At 43.1% G+C, this 14,200-nt stretch overlaps 9 protein-coding genes across 9 annotated transcripts; 5 read left to right on the forward strand and 4 right to left on the reverse strand. All coding sequences in view use genetic code 12, as the record gives it.

Moving 5' to 3' along the window:
* Positions 1-18: 18 nt before the first annotated feature.
* FOB63_003129 (uncharacterized protein) lies at positions 19-363 on the forward strand (the record flags this gene model as incomplete). The annotated part of the gene is made up of 1 exon (XM_002615780.1): positions 19-363. One exon carries the CDS (start codon positions 19-21, stop codon positions 361-363), a length of 345 nt encoding a protein of 114 aa, XP_002615826.1.
* Positions 364-931: 568 nt separating this feature from the next.
* Positions 932-4,042, forward strand: FOB63_003130 (uncharacterized protein; the record flags this gene model as incomplete). The annotated part of the gene is made up of 1 exon (XM_002615779.1): positions 932-4,042. The coding sequence occupies one exon, from the start codon at positions 932-934 to the stop codon at positions 4,040-4,042; it is 3,111 nt and encodes a 1,036-aa protein (XP_002615825.1).
* Positions 4,043-4,256: 214 nt separating this feature from the next.
* RPB5 (DNA-directed RNA polymerase core subunit) lies at positions 4,257-4,898 on the forward strand (the record flags this gene model as incomplete). The annotated part of the gene is made up of 1 exon (XM_002615778.2): positions 4,257-4,898. One exon carries the CDS (start codon positions 4,257-4,259, stop codon positions 4,896-4,898), a length of 642 nt encoding a protein of 213 aa, XP_002615824.2.
* Positions 4,899-4,948: 50 nt separating this feature from the next.
* Positions 4,949-5,680, reverse strand: FOB63_003132 (2,5-diamino-6-(ribosylamino)-4(3H)-pyrimidinone 5'-phosphate reductase; the record flags this gene model as incomplete). The annotated part of the gene is made up of 1 exon (XM_002615777.1): positions 4,949-5,680. The coding sequence occupies one exon, from the start codon at positions 5,678-5,680 to the stop codon at positions 4,949-4,951; it is 732 nt and encodes a 243-aa protein (XP_002615823.1).
* A 627-nt stretch (positions 5,681-6,307) lies between these two features.
* On the forward strand, positions 6,308-7,297 carry FEN1 (fatty acid elongase; the record flags this gene model as incomplete). The annotated part of the gene is made up of 1 exon (XM_002615776.1): positions 6,308-7,297. One exon carries the CDS (start codon positions 6,308-6,310, stop codon positions 7,295-7,297), a length of 990 nt encoding a protein of 329 aa, XP_002615822.1.
* An 85-nt stretch (positions 7,298-7,382) lies between these two features.
* Positions 7,383-8,375, reverse strand: RBK1 (putative ribokinase; the record flags this gene model as incomplete). Its single annotated transcript, XM_002615775.1, has 1 exon — positions 7,383-8,375. The coding sequence occupies one exon, from the start codon at positions 8,373-8,375 to the stop codon at positions 7,383-7,385; it is 993 nt and encodes a 330-aa protein (XP_002615821.1).
* Positions 8,376-8,477: 102 nt separating this feature from the next.
* On the reverse strand, positions 8,478-11,297 carry RPG1A (translation initiation factor eIF3 subunit a; the record flags this gene model as incomplete). The annotated part of the gene is made up of 1 exon (XM_002615773.2): positions 8,478-11,297. One exon carries the CDS (start codon positions 11,295-11,297, stop codon positions 8,478-8,480), a length of 2,820 nt encoding a protein of 939 aa, XP_002615819.2.
* A 530-nt stretch (positions 11,298-11,827) lies between these two features.
* On the reverse strand, positions 11,828-12,733 carry FOB63_003136 (protein-transporting protein; the record flags this gene model as incomplete). The annotated part of the gene is made up of 1 exon (XM_002615771.1): positions 11,828-12,733. The coding sequence occupies one exon, from the start codon at positions 12,731-12,733 to the stop codon at positions 11,828-11,830; it is 906 nt and encodes a 301-aa protein (XP_002615817.1).
* FOB63_003137 (uncharacterized protein) lies at positions 12,699-14,186 on the forward strand (the record flags this gene model as incomplete). Its single annotated transcript, XM_002615772.2, has 1 exon — positions 12,699-14,186. One exon carries the CDS (start codon positions 12,699-12,701, stop codon positions 14,184-14,186), a length of 1,488 nt encoding a protein of 495 aa, XP_002615818.2.
* Between the last annotated feature and the right edge of the window lie 14 nt (positions 14,187-14,200).

A 14,200-nucleotide genomic window follows, 5' to 3' on the forward strand; every position in this document is an offset into this window, starting at 1 on the left:
AGCGCGCGCCGCGTTTCCATGTCGCGATGCCTTTTGGCTTCAAGAAATCTAGGTTGCGTGTCGTACACTCTTACCATGGCAGAAGATAGTGCTACTCGGCTCAAAGCATCCATCTATTTGAGCGTAGCCAAGGCGGTTGAGGAAAAGACGGCCGAGCTCAAAGTGGCAGCGAGCCCTTCTTTCGTCGCGTCTTTGGTCGAGCTTGTGTTCAACCAACTTGTTAGCGTTGGTGAGGACTTGGAGCTCTTTGCTGACCATGCTGGGCGCTCGGTGGTTAATTCTTCTGACGTTTACATGGTGACACGGCGAAACGAGATTTTGACTGCTGCGCTCAAAGAGTACGAAAAGACGTTGCCCAAGTAAGGCGCAAAGTCTCGCCACTCAAAGAATAAGAAAGAGGTGGCGTGCAACATCGCCGGAATCGAACGTGTGTGAATGTGTGTGGTGTTTGTGGAATCCTTGTCTTCTGCTGTGCACTGCCCACCTCACTTGGTTTTCCACTCTGGTTCCATGATCTGCACATACCAGTAGTCTAGCATCATCGTTTCTTGGAGCGTATTGTGCCCATATATTCTTACGTGTGCAGTGGGTTTGCCACTGTGAGGTGTTCTGATGCCCAGTTGAATGACTAGTGTATCTGGCTATCCGGTCGCATGCCTCATTTCGCGACGTCCGCCCTACAAGGACGCTCTTTGCGCCACCCCTATTTTGCGTGGCCCATATCACATAGGACTTGTCGCGCCATTCAGAAATAAGGCCCGCGCTCGCGCCGGCACCGGTCGTATATACGCAATTTTACGCTTTTCTAGTGCCCCGCCCTCGTGTGTCGTGCGAGGGGAGATACTCCGCACCCAAGGTTGGTCAAGCCTGTACATACGTCTGACTTCATTATCGATAGCGCCCACCTCTTCTCCTGCTTTGCCCAATAACAATGGCTCCGGTAAAAAAAGGCTTGTCATATGTCTTGGGCTACGGGTCGCCCCGGGAAAACCACATTTTGCCGATAAACGCTATACAATACAGCAGTGTACGTGGCCAGCTAGTTACTGGGGGAAGAGACGGTTTGGTCAAAGTATGGAACACTCCGAAACTGGATCAAACATCTTCCGACCTATGGTTCTCCTCGGAGGATGAGGAGCCCGAAGACTTGGATGAAAGACTCTTGAAACTTGAAACGGCAATTTCCTCGAACCCGCTTCGGTACCTGGATCTGGTGGCTATGCTAGAAGAAAATTCAACGAAAAGTTACAATATACATTTTGACTGGATTAACGATTTGAAGCTTGTCAATAACGACCGCCATGCAGTTACGGCTCTGGCTGACTTGTCATTGAAGTTGATTGACTTGGATGGAGGCGAGGGTGATGTGCTTAAATTCGAAAATTTCCACACAGACTACGTTAAGAAACTCTCAGCTATTGCTCCCCAAGACTTAGTCATTAGTGGCGGCTTGGACGGAAATGTCGCCATATGGGATTTACGCACGTTGAGACCCATCCAATCTTTTACAAACATTTCGGCAAATTCAAATTTGCCAACGTCTATTTACTCCTTGTCCAACGACCATGCCAACCTCATATCTACAGGTGGACCTAGTAATACCATCAACATATACGACAGGCGTATCTCCTCTCAGGGAAATGAAAATTTGATCAGAAAATTGGTCGGCCACCAGGATAATGTTCGGTGTCTCTTGATGAACTCAAATTTTATCTTAAGTGGCTCCACAGACACTACTGTCAAACTCTGGGACTTGCGCAACTTCAAAGTCTATAAAAATTTCGATTTCCATGAAGATGCAGTTTGGAGTCTTTGTACTGCAAGCTCTTCGTCTCCGTCGGAATCTTTGATGGCATCAGGCGACCTCAATGTATTTTACTCCGGCGATAAATCAGGAAACATCATCAAGACGGATTTGTCGAGGCTTTCCGATAACCACTTACATGATTCCAAAAGCGCCCAATTTTCAGAAAGCTCGTACACGGACGAGAGAATTGGCGTGTCCACTTTAGTTGCAAAGACAGATTCTCCCATTGTTTCACTTGGCGTAGAATGCGATAAATCCGTCTTCGCGTCGACATACACTTCTTTGCAAAGGTATCATGTTCCCAAGACCGATCAGCTTACGGAATACCAATATCTCAGGACAAAGCTAGATTATTTGGCAAATATTGAAACGCAATTAGATGACGATATTTCTGGTGGCATGAAAGTTTCGCCCTCAGATAAAACTGATTTGGACTCAGATTTTTATGATATCGTCAGTCATTTGTCAATGGATTCAAATAACCTTGAGATTCAGTCGTCACTTTCTGTACCAAAGTATGGTAATCCTTTTGACGTCAAGTCAGAGGAAAGTACAGGTGAGTATTACTCAATGTTCTTTACAGACGACGAATTACCCTTCAATTTTGTCAATGTCTTTAAGGATGAAGAACCATCTACAGAAAAATTCGAAGAGAAGGCTGAAGCTGTCGTGGATACAATTCCGGTAGAGATTTCGTTGAATCCTATTCCGCCAGCCGACATTGTCACAATTCCATTCAATAAGTATCCTTTTCAAGAACTTAAGCTCAGTCCAAAGTCAATTATTGCAAAGAGAATACTCAATAACAAGCGGATGATATTCACATTGTGTCTTAATGGAGATATTACAATTTGGGATTTGTTAGTTTGCAAAGAGAGAAAAGTGTTTCCAAATGCCCAAAACAATCGCCCGTTGACGAAAGATGAACTAAAAGAACGGACCGAGAAGATGGAGTCTCTCTTCCAGGAGTATCAAACCATGGACACTCTTAACGATTGGTGTGAAGTCGAAATCAAATCAGGAAAATTGTTTGTTAGCTTAGTGAATCCTTTGGTGAATGATGTCGAAGTATATTACGATGAGCTTGTGAGGGACTACCCCTATCTTGCATATGAAAAGTCACAGAATGGAAAAGGATATGATTCTTCAATTAAGGTCACCATTGACGATCGCTTTCTGTTGTGCCGTATTTTTCTCAATTCATTATTACGCAACTACTCCCTCTATGAGTGGAAGGCGGACCAGCAATTGCGCACAGATTTAGTGAACTACAGAAGCAAATCAAGACCAGGAACTTCTCCTTTGGATGATGATTCACTCTCTGTTGCTAGTGGGGACGATACACCACGAAGACCAAAGTCCTTATTCAGAAAGTCGTCGCGGATTGTTCCTACGCAACATAGTGTCAAGCTGTCTATGAGTTCAATAACTTCAGTTACAAGCAACCTGAGTGATGTGACTTTGGATAATACTACCGATGGTGCAAGTATCTCTGATGATTCCATCTCCAAGTTATTATTGTTAAACAAGAAACTGTACATTGAGTTTTTCAACACCCATGGCTCCAAAAAAGCGTTGAAAACTTCTTTAAGGTTGTACACAAATGATCCTGAGTTGCAGGCAGCTAAGCCGGATGATGAAAAGTATAAACCATTGATTCCTTTGTCTGTTTACTCGAAAGAGTTGCTCATTATCATAGCCGAAAAGTCACAAGACCTTGGCAATTATAGAGACCTTTGCAGCTTTCATGTTGAAGATCTTGTTGGTCTAACATATCCTCCGGCAAATGAGCATAACAGGCTTTTGGTCAATCAATTAAGAAATGGTCTACCGAAATGGATTGGCCAGCCTATTTTGTACGACAGGTATGTACATAAAGAGGCTCCAAAGTTAACCTTCCATTTGATGGAAATGGATTACTCGCAGCTTCCACCCGATAAGAAGATTGGAGGTAAATCTCAGAAGAAAATTAAACGCTTGCCGTTGGTGGTCAATTCCACAAAGTTGGTCTCTCAAAACATGCTTCGAGTGAACAAAATTTTGTACTACGTTACTGAAAAATTTGATACGAGAACGTCGGAAATGAAGGAGAAGAGGAATCCACTGGAATGGCTAGCACTCGAGTGCCGTGGGCAAGAACTACAAGGTAATATGACGCTTCAGACAATCAGAACGAAAATATGGAAGTCTAGTGGCGACATCGAATTGCGTTTCCGTCGTAAGTTTGATGCATAGATAGGATATGCGATGGAAAATAGATTTGTGGATATTAGAGAATACTTTAGATAACTGTAGGGAGCTTACAAGATTTCTAGCGGTTGTATGTGATGGTTCGCATTTCTTCAAGATAAGTCGCAATGTGCGTGCGACGCTCAGTAAATTTTTGTGATGAGCGATAATCAGTGTAGTTTTCTAAACGTGAACATCTCTGCACAAACCTACCGCAAACATGGACGACGTTGAAAGAGCTACCTCCCGTTTGTGGAGAACATTCAGAACTGTTAAGGAGATGGTGAGGGACAAGGGCTATTACATTACGGATGAGGAAATCAACATGACCTTAGATGAATTCAAGGCGAAAATCTGTCCCATGGGAGAAGCACAAAGAAAATTGATGTGTTTCCAAGCTCAACCTACTCCTGAGGCCGCAGAAAAGTTTCCAGAAATGGGCTCTTTGTGGGTTGAATTCTGCGACGAAGCGTCTGTGGGAATCAAGACTATGAGAAACTTTTGTATTCACATCAGTGAGAAGAACTTTAGCACGGGTATTTTCATCTACCAAACATCCATCACCCCCAGTGCCAATAAGTTGATCCCAACCGTGTCGCCAGCCACTATTGAGGTGTTCCAGGAGAGCGACTTGGTGGTGAATATTACCCATCACGAATTGGTTCCAAAACACATCCGTTTGTCTAAGCCGGAGAAAAAAGAATTGTTAGACAGATATAGATTGAAGGAGTCACAGTTACCCAGAATCCAGAGGGAGGACCCTGTTGCCAGATATTTGGGTTTGAAGAGAGGTGATGTTGTGAAAATCATCAGAAGATCCGAAACCTCTGGTCGTTATGCATCCTACAGAATCTGCTTGTAAGGCCAGTCATAGTTATCTTATCAATGTAATATAGTATGAACAAAAGACACTCAGCTTGTTCCCTTCTGTAGTCTAGCTGCCATGACCACATCTTTAGTACCTGTCCACCATTTGACTTGTACCAACTCTGCTCCTCCCGAAGGACTAACTTCAACACCATCCTTGCCCAAAAATACAGGGCCCACAGTGACAATCACGCTATCCACTAAATCTGATTTTAGCAAACTGTTGATAACGTCTGCTCCTCCCTCAATCATAACCGAGGCAATGTCTTTTTGGTGCAAAACGTGCAATATGCGCTGCCAATTCAAAGAACGATCTAGCGAGAAGTCAATGGTTATGAATTGTCCGCCTTGGGCACTTAAATTTGTTTTGTTTTCCAGTGATGGTGACACTTGTGCCCCGACAAGTATGAATGGTGCTAGCCCTTTGCCTTCTGCACACACTTTATGTAGCGTGGACTTTGAGTAGTCCCACTTTCCATGCGGATCCACTACCACCGGTCGAATATGAGAGTTGCCGTAGCGACAATTGAGTTTTGGATCATCTGCTAGTACTGTTCCAATACCCACTAAGATAGAATCATGGTTTGCTCGAAGATAATGGGTCATAGTTTTCGTTTCGGCATGAGAGATCTTGGTCTGAAGACCTGGCGCCGCTGCTATACGAGAATCAAGCGATTGTGCCCATGTTAGAGTTACAAAAGGTCTGTCAGTACGTTGTGAGGGTAAATACTCCTTGAGAAATGGTACAAGGGACTCTGGAAGCGGTATTAGCGACATTTCAAAACAGACAGCCAAAAGAAGTGTAACCACGGTAGTTAAACCGTGTACAAGAAGAATATGCAGGTAAGTAGAGGGGTCCAGACCGGGGAAATAAAGGCAAAACTTTGCAGATCAGAAGAAGAGACGACTTTGAATAAAAGATTAATCAAAGATCCGTTCACACGGACTGCCGGTACTCATCAAAATACCTTAAGGTAGAAGTAATGATGAACAACCGGAGTTCTCAGAACGAACTTTTTCCGAGCGACATTGTGTGTACCACGTCAAGCGGGGAAAACACGCTCGTCCACGACATTTTTCAACCAGCGATACTTTTCATGCACTATGCGCACTCTATCCGGTGGGTTCCGCGCATCGAATGGTGGACTGAGACATCGCTTAAAAATGTTTGCAACTTGGAAACCCACCGACAAACAAGGATATCGCTCAAAGATGTGGGCCTGATCTTTTCGTCTCATCACTTGAACTCTTTGAACGTATCCTATTAGCCCGCGGTCCCTCTATTTTTCTGCATGTGATCTGTGTTGACGTACCCTACTTTGCTTATGCGCGCTGGACATATGTATATACAAACATCGACAATAAAAAAAAAATTTCAGACGAACCCTTACTCTTGGTCCAAGCATGTCTTCTGCAAGCTATTCGATCCACAAACCGTTTCTAATTGAGCTCTGGCCGTTATTTGACTCTGCTGTGGCCTCCGTCACAAACGGTCGCTTTGTGCCCTCTGAGTTCCAGTTTGTGCCAGGCGAAACCACCTTCAGCACGTTTCCTGCTGTTGCAACTGCTATTGCCGTGTATTATACTGTCATCTTTGGAGGTAACTATCTCTTTAAGAGGTTCGGCATTAAGCCGCTTGTTTTGAATGGTTTATTCCAGCTTCACAACTTGCTCCTCACATCAATTTCGTTGACTTTGTTGACGTTGATGATGGAACAGCTTATTCCTATGATTTATAAGCATGGCCTTTTCTATGCCATCTGTCACCCTGATGCATGGACACAGCCTTTGGTGACCTTGTACTACTTAAACTACTTGACAAAGTTCTGCGAGTTTCTTGACACTGTGTTTTTGGTGGTGAAGCAAAAGAAATTGACCTTCTTGCACACATATCATCATGGTGCCACGGCTTTGTTGTGCTACACTCAGTTGATTGGCTTGACTCCAATTTCATGGGTTCCAATCACCTTGAATTTGGGCGTTCATGTCGTTATGTACTGGTACTACTTCTTGGCTGCTAGAGGTATCCGTGTCTGGTGGAAGGAATGGGTCACACGTTTCCAGATCATTCAGTTTATCTTAGACTTGGGTTTCGTCTACTTTGCCACGTATCAAAAGATCATCTTTACCTATTTCCCTCATTACATTGGAACTTTGCCTGTCTGTGGCGACTGCGCGGGCACCATGTTGGCCGCCTACTCTGGTTGCGGTATTTTGTCGTCTTATCTCGTTTTGTTTATTGCCTTCTACATTGAGGTGTACAGGAGAAAGTCTACTAAAAAGTCGCAAAGGGTCAGGTCTGCCCTGGGTGGCGTTGCAGCTAAAGTCAATGAGTACGTGCATGCCTCTGGAAAGAACAACTCGCCAGTTCCTGGTATTCGCAAAAGAAAATGATTTTAGATAGACGCTCTTTCTTTGGGATATCATCCATCCTAATACATCTACTCCGTTCATTTGGTCATTACAGTTATACCTAATTTTAATTACTTGCTTCTTTTACCTCATCGTAAGAAGGAATCCCTTCTGCCGCTCCTTTCTTTTGGATTGCGAGGCCGCTGGCTGTTGTAGCGAACTCTATAGCCTTTTCCAAAGACTTCCCTTCACTAAGGTGCAGAACAACTGCTCCAAAAAATGTGTCACCAGCACCAGTTGTGTCAACGATATTTGTCACCTGTAGAGCGGGTTGAAACATGGCTGTGTCCTCGTGGCTTGTGTAAATTGCACCTTTGCTACCCATCGTAATTATCACTGTATTACAGTTGTCTTTCCCTATCATGGATTTTAGTTTCTCGGCTAATTGTGAGAAGCCTTTCACTGCATTAGACGCAATGGTGGACTTGAAATCAGTGATATCAGACTTGCTCAACACATTAGTGGCAACGCTAAGAGCTTCACCTTCATTAAGAATGATCAAATCAATTTTCGACATTAGCTCGGGTGTCATGAGTTCCTCGTAGAAAGGTGAGGGGTTGTATGCGATGTTGATTGATGGTTTATTCGCCTTCACCCATTCGATGGTTTGAAGTGTAAAGGGGAACTCATTTTGCAAGACAAGGAAATCCCCAGCAGCATGGCTGTCCTTGAAATAAGTACGGAAATCCTCTTCAGTAGGCTTCAATTCACCATTGGCTCCAGCAGTGATCAAAATGCGGTTCTCACCCGAACTCTCAACCAAGATCACCGCCACACCAGAAGATTGGTTATCCAATGTCTTCACAAACGTGGTGTCGACATTGGCCTGTTCGAGAGAGTGTCTTAACTCTTTCCCAAAAGTATCAGAACCTACATTGCCAATCATTTTCACAACGGTCTTGTCGGAACTGCGCAACTTGGCACAAGCCAAAGCTTCATTCAAGCCCTTCCCTCCATGGTGATTCTCGAAAGCATTCGCTTGGAATGTTTCTCCTGCCTCAGGAACTTTGTCTGTGTATGTGACCAAGTCGTAGTTAAGTGATCCGATAACGGTGATCATAGTTCTGTGTAATGTACCACTACTGACTGAAAAACGATCAAGCTACAATTGAATTTCCTGTATACAACTCTGTTACCTATTGACCAGAATGTAATTGCTAGTCTACTCTTTAAGAAGGCCAGCTCTCTTCAACTTCATCTTTTCGGCAAATGTCAAAGGTTTACCTTCTGCTGGTGGTGCTGCAGCTGGTGGTGCTGCGGCTGGTGGTGCTGCGGCCGGTGGTGCTGCAGCTGATGGAGATGGTCTGCTTCCAACACCGATTGGTGGTCTGTAAGCACCTCTAGTTGGAGGTCTGTAGGCACCAGATGTAGCTGGAGCACCCGCAGATTCCCTCTTGGCGGCAAGTTCAGCCTCCATCTCAGCTCTCTTTCTGGCAATCTCGGCGTCCTTCTCCTTCTGCAATCTTAATTCTTCCTTGAACTTGGCCATTTCTTGTTCTCTCGCCGCTTTGCGAGCAGCCTCCTCAGCAGCAATGCGTTCTCTCTCTCTTCTGTTCTTCAACTCCTCCAAGCGCTGGTGCTTGACTTGGGCAATACGCTCTTGTTTCGCCCTTTCAAAAGCAGCTTTAGCCTTAGCCTTCATTTCAGCGACCTTAGATGCATTTTGTTCGTCAATGACTGCCTTGTATTCCTTGTAGTCTGGCAAGACGCGGGACAAACGCTCCTTTAAGCCAGTGGCATTCTCGAATTCCTTTCTGGCTTTCTCGATCTTGCTCTGCTTGAATTCCTCGTAAGCTTTGGCGTCTCTCTCCTTCTGAGCCTCGGCGTCTTTGGCCAAGAGTTGCAACTCGTACTTTCTGAAAGCCCTCTCCATGTGGTCTGCCTTTTTGAAAACAATCTTCATCTTTTCCTCCAAAATCTTTCTATCCTTGTTCAATTGCTCAATTTGCATAGCACGCAACTTGTCAGTATCTAAATCCTCCAAGTTGTCCAAATCAATGTGAATGATACCCTTAGCGTTAATCTCTTCGGCTATCTTTCTCTTATCTTTCTCAATGATCGCTTTTCTTTCTCTTTCTAAACGCTCTTGGTTCTTTCTCTCCTGTTCCTTGGCTAATCTTTCTTGCTCGGCCTTTTGCTCAGCAAGTAATTTCTCTTGTCTCGCCTTAGCTGCAGCCTCTTCCTCCTCACGCTTGATTTTGTCTGCAATCTTTTTGCGTTCTTCCAAAATTTCAACTCGTTCTGCAATTTCCCGTTGTTCTCTAACAAAGTCAGCGATAGCATTTTGCAATGCGATGTCAGTTCTGTGCTTCTTGCGGGCCTCAGCTTGTGGGTCAATAACCTTAACAGAATTTGCTAAAACGTAAGCCAATTTGGACAATTGGTTTCTGACCAATTCAGCTGGGGAAGCTTGCAACTTAGATGACAAAGAGTCATTGAAAGAATCCTCGAATGGATTGGACTTGAAGGTAACAACTTGAGATTCGTGATCAATAGTCAAAGACAAGTGACCTTTCTTAACAGAATTGACAATCAAGTCTTCAACTTCCAAAGGTGTCAAGGTATACTCAGTACCTTCAATAATACCCAAAGAAACTAAGAAATCCAATTTCACAGCCTCATAAATCTGAGAAACTTGTTGGAAAGATCTAATTAAAACAACTTCGGTCAATGTTGGAATGTACTTGCTGTAAGCTTTGTCATCTTTGAGAATTTGAAACACCTCAGCAACTCTTTCTTTGACAGTCAATGGGTGGAACTCAGAATCGCTCATGATCTCGAACAATTTCTTGATTGGCTCATCCACAAACTTCAAAATAGATCTGTTGACAATAGAGGAAATCAAGCTGTCTCTCGTTGGCACTTGGTTCAAGTTTAACAAAGAGGTCAATTTGGCGTTCTTGGCCTTTTGTTCGTCAACAACAGTTTCATTGACATTCAATGACTTTGTTGGGATCGCCAAGGTAGACAAAACAAGAACAGAGGCGTAGTGGCTCAACTCCTTGTCGGTGGCGTTAGGGGATTGAGAGAACAAATTGAAGAATTTGTTCCAAGCGGCTGCGTGGTACAAATTGTTGTCTGAAACAGCAAAAATTCTGGCCAAGTTTTCATAGTAGTTAGCCATCATAACGGGCTTAGGGGCCTTCTTAGAAGCTGTGATTAAAGTGTGCACATCGTCAACGGAACGGAAGGACTCTTGCCACAATTCCAATTTGACAGAAATGTTCAACTGAGCAAAACGTTGTTCCAAATAACGTTGGACAGTTTCAGGATCAGACAAATCAACAGCATTAATGTTTGTGCCTGTACCCTTGGCTGGGACCTGAGTAGTGACAGATTGCATGTGTGCTCTCAAGAGCTCACATAACCTTCTAAACTCAGCCTTTCTGTTGAACTTCAAACAGAATTGGAAAGCCTGGTTCACAATAGCAGAGTATGTGACTTCCAACTTGGAGTTGTTTCTCAAAATATCCAAAACAGCTCTAAGTGCCTCCCACAAGAATCTCAACCAAGGGGTGACCAATTCTCTCTCGGTTCTGTCCGCAGAGTCTGTGTTGGAGACAGCAGACAACAAGATGCTTTCAGGCGTTTGGGAGTCTTCCAAATCTTCTTCCTCGTCTTGATCGATCTTAATGTCAGCCTTTGCTTGGGCTTCGTCCAACTTTTTCTCAGCCAAAGAAATGAACTGTCTAACGATTACTTCAACAGATTCCAAACCGTGTTCAGACATCTGCACGTTTTTCTTATATTGGTGCAAAGCATCCTTGGCCAACTTTCCCTTTCTTAAGTCAACAGCCAACTCAATAAGCAACAGAGCGATAGGCTCCAAATCCTCAACTTGCAAGTAACGAATTCTCTTGGAGGTGATAAACTCATACAAAGTTTCGAGGGAAGCTTCTCTTTCTCCGACGCCAATAAGGTCTTCGGCACGCTTTAAAATGTTTTCAGGACGCAACGCCTGGTTCTTGTGTGCTGGAGGCATGTTCACAGGTGTTGATCTGAATACGCTAGCTCAAAATCTTAGTGAGCAAATTTTTCATCTTCCCTGCACACACGGATGTAGCACCAAGGAACCCATTGCAAGGTATTATCGGAGTAGAAGTGATGGTTAGGCATTTTGACGCGTTGAAAAGAGTTGATCAGATCTCTTTTGGTTTTTTTTATTTCCGAAAAGCATTTCATTCTCTAAAATATATTTAGATGAATATTTTATTATGCATCATGTATTGTGCATTCTCACTGAATTTCAATAAGGGCAATGTATATGACCAAGCACATATTAAAGAGTGGATATGACTACTTTTATCTGTTTTAACGATCTGAATTCTACGGTATCAGCTATTTCTTTTCTTCTGATAGTGTTGTCCTTATTTTTTTATGGAGTTTACCCTCCTCTTAGGACCGCACTTTCGCAGTTTGTTCACAATTATACCAAAACATTACATGAAATCTTGGGCAACGCACAATATAAACATTACAACAGTAATTCATAAATATACATCATCGTTCACATTAAAAAGGTGGGAACTTTTCCTCCATTTCAGGAATGGATTTCATGAAGCCCTTCTTATCTAACAATATTAAGCTTAATCTTGGATCAATTCCATATTCAGTGAAAACTCTACGGGAATCTGTCTCCTGTTGCTGGTTGGTGTAAGAGTAATGACCATGGTACTTAGCATTGTCCTCCAAAATGATGTCTTCGTAATGGAAGTAGTCAAACTCTTCAGTAGCATCTTTTTCAGAAGTTTTCTTCTTCTTTGACTTTTGTGCGTCTTCTTCTTCATCCACGTTAGAATTGACCAATTTATAAATTTTGGAAATCACAAGAAAGTAATCGAACTCATATTTCTCGTGAGCATCTTCAGATTTCTCCATTTCTTCAGCCAACATCTTGTACATAGGAGGTACCACTTCCACTGGCATATTGATCATTCTCTCACTAACAATCAAGCCAACTTTCAAGCGCTTTGATTGATCCTTGGTAGTTTTTTCAGGGCTCAACAACTTACTCAAAATCATATTGAACTCGAGTTGTGATTTCGTCTTCTGCAAAATGTAGTCAATGAGGTTTTTGACACTAGGCTTTGTCAAATTCTCATTCAAATTGATGACAGAGAGCAATGCAAAGGGGTCGCTTTCTTCTCCCTCCGTCTTGATGGTAGAGCCCGGAGAATTTCCTTCCAAAATCAAATCAGCCAAGCCAGAAATATCAAACTGTGTGGCATCATCACCAAAAAGCTGACGAAGAAATGTCTTTGTAGCGTGGAAGTCCACTTTCGAGTTCAAATCGAAGTAATCAAAGTCAACATTGACAACTTCTTCCATTTCCTCTTCCTTAGATCCAGTCTCAACATCGGACTCGTCTGTGGAACTGACATCGATGTCAGAATCGTCGTCTACTCTTCTCTTGCTCATCGCAGTGATAGTTCGAGTTAATGAGATACGAGATGGGAAGCCATCGCGAAAAATGAGGTTCTGCAATCTCGTGACCTGTGCCCCAGATTTACCTTTATTCCCATTACCGATGCCTTTATTATCAGGTTACGATTCAAGTAGCGATGAAGACGATTTTAAAACAGAATCTAGAATACCGAAGTCGTCAACTGATAAGACTGCACCACCTTCTTCCCTAATAACGTATGGTGGAATAGCGACGCTTATTTCCCCAGCACAAACTAAAAGGAAAAGACACCCAAAAAAAGAGAAGAAGCTTCGGCAAAAGCGATTGAAAGAGACAAATCCAGAAAGCTTGGATTTCTTGGGTCCGTGGGCAAAAGCTGCAGACTCCAGTGACAATGAGAAATATGTTGAGCCGGAAGAGCTTAGTGATGACCAAGCGGAACCAATACCTGCTGATCACAAAGAGAGACACACCAATGCAACGGAGTTATTCGAGGACTTTGAGTATATGGAACCCGCAAATGTTCTCAAGAAGGATATTGTTGAATGGTTTCCACCAACAAAGGTCAAAGCTGTTCTAAAGGGCCATCAAAGCGGAGTTACGAGCGTTCAATTCTTTCCTCAATCAGGACATTTACTTCTATCAGCTGGAAATGATGGCCGTATCTATCTTTGGGACATGTCACTGTACAAACTATTGAGAGGCTTCTATGGTCATAATCATGCAGTTAAGTGTGTGACATTCAATAGTACTGGGAATACATTCCTCAGTTGCTCTTATGACAAAAGTGTTATTTTATGGGATACAAAAACGGGTACTATTCTCAAAACTTTGAAAGTAGAGGCTGTTCCAAATACGGTGATATTCAACCCAAATAATGAGAATGAGATCTTAGTTGGTCTCGCTAATAGACACATTGAACATTTTGATTTGTCCCAGGCTTCTTTTCAACAGCCGATTCAGGTGTATGATCACCATCTAGGTGCAATTAACTCTTTAACGGCTGTCGATGGTAATTCAAGATTCATGTCTACCTCTGATGATCGTACTGTTCGCTTTTGGAGATGGCAAATCAATATACCTGATAAGATCATAGCTGATCCAACTCAACACTCAATGCCTTGCGCAGTGGTACATCCAAAAGACAATTTCATAGCGCTTCAAACTATGGATAATACTATCCTGGTTATACAAGGAAGTGGTAAATTTCGTTTCAACAAAAGAAAGAAGTTCGAGGGACATAAAGTAGCTGGCTACGGAATACAAATTGATTGTACCTTAGACGGTAAAATAATCATGAGTGGGGATGCTGATGGATCGGCCTTCTTTTGGAGCTGGAACCTGGGAAAACTACTAAAAAGGATTCAAGTCAGCAACTCCTACGTCTCTTGCATCAAGTCCCATCCACATCACAGCACAGGAGTTGTGGTAGCTGGCGATAATGGTGACATCGTCTATTATGAGTAGATACAAAATGATAG

The sequence above is a fragment of the Clavispora lusitaniae genome (assembly GCF_014636115.1).
Source record: "Clavispora lusitaniae strain FDAARGOS_655 chromosome Unknown tig00000105_pilon, whole genome shotgun sequence".
NCBI lineage: Eukaryota > Fungi > Ascomycota > Pichiomycetes > Serinales > Metschnikowiaceae > Clavispora > Clavispora lusitaniae.